General features: G+C 43.6%; 1 protein-coding gene across 1 annotated transcript; it reads left to right on the plus strand.

The window, feature by feature from the left end:
• Positions 1 to 2,281: 2,281 nt before the first annotated feature.
• LOC123449958 (60 kDa jasmonate-induced protein-like) lies at positions 2,282 to 3,986 on the plus strand. Its single transcript, XM_045127341.1, has 2 exons — positions 2,282 to 2,660; positions 3,232 to 3,986. Exons 1-2 carry the CDS (start codon positions 2,283 to 2,285, stop codon positions 3,835 to 3,837), a joined length of 984 nt encoding a protein of 327 aa, XP_044983276.1. The 5' UTR covers position 2,282; the 3' UTR covers positions 3,838 to 3,986.
• Positions 3,987 to 6,271: the final 2,285 nt, after the last annotated feature.

The following is a 6,271-nucleotide window of genomic DNA, read 5'->3' on the forward strand; positions in this document are numbered from 1 at the left end:
TAAGGAGGGAGATCGGGCGAAAATGTGCTTAGGAGCAACAATGGAGCTTAGGGGAAAAGAGGTAGGTCAACTTGGGCAAGAAGACCCCCTTTTAGAGGGGTGAGGAAAAGCTGACCGTGTTCTGCCCACAAGCCGCGCATAAGCGGCAGTACCGTGCACGGGAGTGGTACTACCGCCCAACATGGTAATTCCGCCCCCAGTGTGCGACTGACTCACTCAGGGAAGCGGTAGTGCCAACGGAGCGGTAATATCGTTCCTGCGAGCGGTACTTCCGCTTGGCGCTGCAAGATGATGGGAATCAACGGTAGTAGAGGTTGGTAGGGCGGCAGTACCGCACGGAGAGGTACTATCGTTGGCTAATTTTAAAAGCATTTAAATTGTTTTTGCCTCAATTTTAAATGTTTTAGGGCCTTTAACCACTTTATAAATAGTTGGTTTCTACTCCATAATTACACAGGGATTATTAGCAACATTATGAACTTTTTTGTTTTTATGTTTGAAGAAATAATAATTTGATTTTATTTTACATTGGAAATTGAACCGGGTTTGGATCAAAGTGAAGTTTAGCAAAATTAAACGTGATGACATGTCACCATTAGCATGAGTTTACTGTAGCATGACACTGGGGTGTTATAAACAATGTTCAAGTGCACCTGCTTAGATTTATTGTCTGTCCTGTCCTCACTAGCTATGCTTTCACATATCTTGTTAAGTACTAATGTTGACAGGAATGACTGCCATTTCCGGGAGTTCCTCTGCCATTCTTTTTACCATTTGTGTCTGCCTTTTGAGCAGCAACATGAACTGCGATATTTGGATGAGTCAGGACAAAAATATTGAAGCCATAAATGGTGGAACCATAGCCGACACCTCAAAAACATTTGAATCAACAAACATCTCCTTGATGGGAGGCTGGGAGTACTCGACATAGGACGCTGTGAGCTGGCTCTCGGACACAACAAGGTCTTGACTAAACTCTTGTGTGTTCATGTCCTACAAGCGTAAGCATCAGCAAGAGGGAGCACACTACACATCGGCACTAAAAACTAGCACTAAACATGGACATTATGCACGAAAACTACATATGGACAGTACGAACAAACACTATCACATGTACAAACAGATCATCTAGTTCAACACAACAGTTCAAATCAAAGCAAGAAGTTCAACAAGAAAGCACACATACTTGCATACTAGCATGGTGCACATTAAGCATACTATACAAATCCAACCATCATAACTAGCTACCAATCCTTCCCAACATGGAAGCAATTCCTAGCATGCTTTAAATCCATCACCACTACCTACCAGAACATCACACTCATGCAGATCTACTGTGTACAATGCTACAACATTGTCACATATGTAACCCTACCACATGCTCACAGATCTAAGGTAGAACTAGTAGAGAAAAGGGGATTGTTGAACTCACAAACACCATTGGAACAACCGCGAAGGAGGTGTGGAGTCGAATCGCCACTGCCACTGCCTCCAACCGATGGCCAGAGCAGAAGCGCCACTCAACTGGTCGTCGTTGTTGACCAGTGCCGGCGGAAATCACGAGAGGGGGTTTATCCAACGCCAATACTATTTGAAAAAAATAGTGTTGACACTGTGTGAAAATGATGCGCCACCAACAAAAGTTGTGGCTAGCCATTTCTCCATTAATGTAAGTTCGGTGGTTCTCCACTAATCCCAGGAACAAAGGGAGTTAGGACCTCTCACAACCAAGCTCAACCATCCTTCACCAACATGAATTGCCTCAACTCCACAAGGGGATAATGTTGCACGGGAGATCTTCACAGCACCATGAGACAACCAACACAATACATATGAAAAGAATAATTGGATTGCTGATTCAATAAAGTACTAGTCATGAAAGGGTTCTTCCAAATACTCAAGAACAAATACAACTACTCAAAAAATATAGAGGGTGGTGGCGGGAACTTTGGCGGTGATGTGAGGGAGGCTATATAAGGCGATCGATTCGACATGAGGTGACGCCAATTCCTCCTACCGCTTTCTTAGAAACGCGCACGAGCTCCCACCATCTTCGTGGACGTAGGAGGTCAGCACCGCGTTCTACTCCCCTCATCGCTCGGGCCTAGTTCGCCGAAAACGGCCGAATCGGCTGTCCCTAATGGTTCTGGCTGAGGAGTGCTTTAAGGTTCTTGCGGACCAAAAATCTAATGCAGGCAATCAAACAACCCATTTTTCTTTCGCGCGCCGATTTAATTGAATTTGATGCGAGCAACCAAATGCGTCCCAAGTGGCGACTTGTCATGCCTCGGTCTCTCTCAGCTGGGCGTTTATACATACCGAAAGAAATTTCCCCACATCTTCCAAGGTCTTCTCTTCCGAGCTCCCAGCCTACCTGCCGAAAGAAAATTCCCCAAGTTCTATTTTGTCTGGGCAAGAGCGACATGGCGGCCGCCACCGGCTACGGTGACGCCCCGACCGACGAGCAGCTGCTCGCGTACGCTGAGCTACCCAGACAAGGCCGCTACATGGCAGAGGTGTTCGCCGTGCGCATCCCCGCCACCGCCGGAGCAGACCCGCCCAGCGGCACCATCTCTTTCCACGGCGGCCACTGCAGCAGCGACTTCATTTACAGCCCGGAAGAAGAACACGCCTCGCAGCAAACCAGCTGCGACAGCCAGGTACTGTGCAATTCCGTTCCATCTAGATCCCCTTTCTTCTTAATTGCTGGAGTACTGCTACTGTCTGAACACAAGCAAGGGGGCGGGCTGGCCGGTTCAGAACTCAGAAGCTGGACGAACCTGTTAGTTTCAGAAATCTCGTCTTAGGCGTGATAATAAAATCATTAAATCCTCAATCCATATCATGCTTAGTCACAGCTTTTGTTCAAAGAAAATCTGGCTACTTTTTTTTCCCAGAGAATGCTAGTACAGCTGATTAACAAGGTCTTGCATCCCTGAATCTGCACAGAAGCTTGTCAATCTATATGTCGTTTAATTTGTTTCTTCCTATGTCTGTCAATTTAAACCGGTCTAGTGGTAGTATTAATTGATGAACAGTTTTAACATGGCCTTCTTACCTCCTCTTTTCACATTAAAGATAAGAGTATATTATAAATTTGAGCCGTTGATGATTTCATTAAGTAGTGATCCTGATTCCTTTTTATCTTCTTACGTTCCGTGTGAGAAAAAAGATAAAAGGGAGCATAAACCACTTTCTTCATCCATGCATTCTTCTACCGAATTGAACCAGGGTAACATCGTGCTCACTGGGCCATCGGTGGCCACCTCGGCATACAGTCCAATTGTCTTCAGCCTCGACCTCCATGACGGACAAGCCGACGAGGAGGAGGAAGAGAACACCGCGAGGATAGTCTGCGACACCATTGGCGGCGACTTCTCTAACTACAACAGGGCCATATCGGAGACTGTCCGCACAGGCTACGGCCCCGCGGAGGTGATATACGCCGTCCTAAGCAATGGCATCCAAGGCCGGGTCGACGTGAAGCTTTCTCGCCTGCAGTCCCGAGACGAAGAGGTTCTCGTCGGCAGGATCGTTGCTCGCAGCAAGCTGTTCGACGTCGGTTGCGTGCTCTTCTACAAGGAGGCCGCTAACAAGCAGGGAGTGCACGTGCGACCCGGGGAGCCGGTTCCGTTGGCGAGGCATGCACTCGCCTTGCCGCTGCACATGCCGCTGACGATTGAGCTTGACCTTCGTCGCGGTGGATCCGGAGATGAAATTGTTAGAGGCAAGCTTGAGTTCAAAACTGCCATCGACGGCCTGCATACGGAACGTCTTGTTGGTGTCAATGGTGCTGAATTCGAGGTGACAATCTCATGGTCGGACTATCCTTGGTAGACATCCATGTGAACTTATCAACTACAAATACTATGGAACTCCGTACGAGTTCAAAAATAAGTGTCGTTTCTTCTTGACACATACTGATTTGGATTTTCTAATATAATTGTAATGAATAAAGGGTAACATACTTCCCTCGTTTTTATTTACTCCGCATATCAGAGTTGATTGGAGTCAAACCACGTAAAGTTTGACCAAGTCTATAGAAAAAAATAGAAATATTTACCATAACAAATTTATATTATGTGAAATTGATTCAATAATGAATCTAACAGTACTGATCTGTTATTATAATAATATATATGTTAATATTTTTGTCTATGAATTTTGGTAAAATTTACGAAGCCCGACTTTGACCAAAGCTAATATGTGGAGTAAATAAAAAGAAGGGAGTATTAAACTATAAGATCGATCTTGGGATTTTTTTTTTGCTTCCCTTCTTTCTCATGCCAGCTTTTTCCTTGTTATTTTTATATACCTGGCAGTTCTTTTGATATTAAGGTTGTTCAAGATTAAAATCATTAAGATAGTTTGATTTCAAAATCTCGGATCACTCTAATTTTTTAGCTAGAGGTAGTAGTACATTGGTGAAATGGACTCAAGCAGCATGTTCTATATCTTTCTTGGATTATGAGAATGACATAAACACACCACTAATATGACCGTATGACTATTACCACAAGAACGTGCTAAACAATCTAGGTTGATATTATATTAAGTAACACTCATAAATCATAATATGCCAATTAACTGAGGAACAAGATCAACTTCACTCTAGTCAAGAATTTATCATGAGTAGTCTTATGGAAGCATGTGGGCCATGGACGCGAAGAACATTTTAGAGGCCGTCATCTTTGCTTCAAACTTTCATACATTGATGAGTTTGGAGTTGATTCCATTTAAATCTATTTAAATCCTTCTATATATGTTCTCAAAACTTCACGTTGGGCATAGCCAGGCCAATCCAAGGCCGTCTTTGCCATGGTCTATCTCATCGAGCTCGATCATCTTCAAAGTGGTTGTGTGTGTGTGTCCTTGGTTTGAACCCGAATTTATACAAATATTGAACATACTCTCAAACCAAAACTAAAGTGGAATATGTGTAGGTTTTCATGTATATTCGATGTTTGTGATACATAATTCATGTGATAGATGAGATATTTATGGTTATAAAATACGTGCATATGAGAGTTAACAAGGATATAATGCAGCGATGGCTTAGTGGCATGGGAGGTGGAAATTGGCAGCACAGTAACTCGGGGACGAGAAGGAGTGGTGGCGGTGGTGCAACACCTTACAAACTAAGGAGGAGGTCAGCGACTATGCATCCACTGAAGGAGGAGGAGGAGGAGGAGTTCACATGCTTATGGACAACATGCGCACCGATGGCACATGTCGAGGAGGAGGAGATGCGTGTAGCGGGGGGTGCTAGGGCACGAACAGAAAGACGAGTTGGTGTGTACTTCACAATTTGAGGGATAGAGATGTGTAGATATGTCGTGTATACTGTGACACTTCTAACGTGACTATTTTAATATCCAAGTTTTATACTTGAATTTCATTGATACTCATGACCATGGCATGCATAAACTTGAGGATGAAAAGTCAATTGTAAACCACACCGTAAAAACTATGAAAAATGACTAGCTTAAACTATACAAAACCCTTTTGGAAATAGCTTAAAATGAAGAGGTTAAGTATGGATACTCTCAAAAGTGTCAATACCAAACTTGTAGTTCAAAAGCTGCCTTTAAGTTTACTTTAGAAACCAAGTCCAAATTCTGTCAAGAAATAGTTCGAATTTATGAGTCAAAGCCAGTCAAAAACATAGGAACGCAAAACAGCTAAAAAGTTTACAACTCTAAAAACCTAGTATATGCGCGAACTTGAGCCATGCTTAATTTCAAAATTCAATTTGAATCCGGACTTGGTCCAAATGGAGGGATTGTGTACTAATTCATGTACATCAAACTTGCTTTAAGGAACTGGGCCTAAAACCGGCTGGAAGTTACTCAAATTTGGTGGTCAAGCTTGTTCAAAACTCAATATATAGTTTGGGTCTAAATTTCAAACCAAACCCCTTTCTTTTCATCCAAAATTCTTGAAAACTCATATGATAACTTGCCAAACTCTATATACAAAGGCAGTAACCTCTAAGATCTTCCTTGGAAGCCACTAACATTTAACGTGGTTGGAGTTCATTTAGAATTCAAAACACAAATACGATAAAATCCAACCTATTTTGAAACTCAACAGTTGGACCATCCGTGCCTGCATGCAGATACTGCGATAAGTGGCTTCAACTTGGCGGCCACACACGCCCGCGCACCACGCGCCCCGGGCGGTCCTTCCTCTTACCTCGCCTGGCGCCTCTTTGTCTCTCTCATTCTCTCTCCTTGGCTCACTATTCCTCTCTCGCTCTGCCTCCATCCCA

The sequence above is a fragment of the Hordeum vulgare genome, chromosome 4H, assembly GCF_904849725.1.
Source record: "Hordeum vulgare subsp. vulgare chromosome 4H, MorexV3_pseudomolecules_assembly, whole genome shotgun sequence".
In the NCBI taxonomy this organism is placed as follows: Eukaryota; Viridiplantae; Streptophyta; class Magnoliopsida; order Poales; family Poaceae; genus Hordeum; species Hordeum vulgare.

Excerpts from the sequence above, each read along its gene's own strand:
- LOC123449958 (XM_045127341.1), top strand. The coding sequence starts at position 2,283 with ATGCCTCGGTCTCTCTCAGCTGGGCGTTTATACATACCGAAAGAAATT. Across the intron at positions 2,661-3,231 it reads AAACCAGCTGCGACAGCCAG|GGTAACATCGTGCTCACTGG; the intron begins GTACTGTGCAAT and ends GAATTGAACCAG.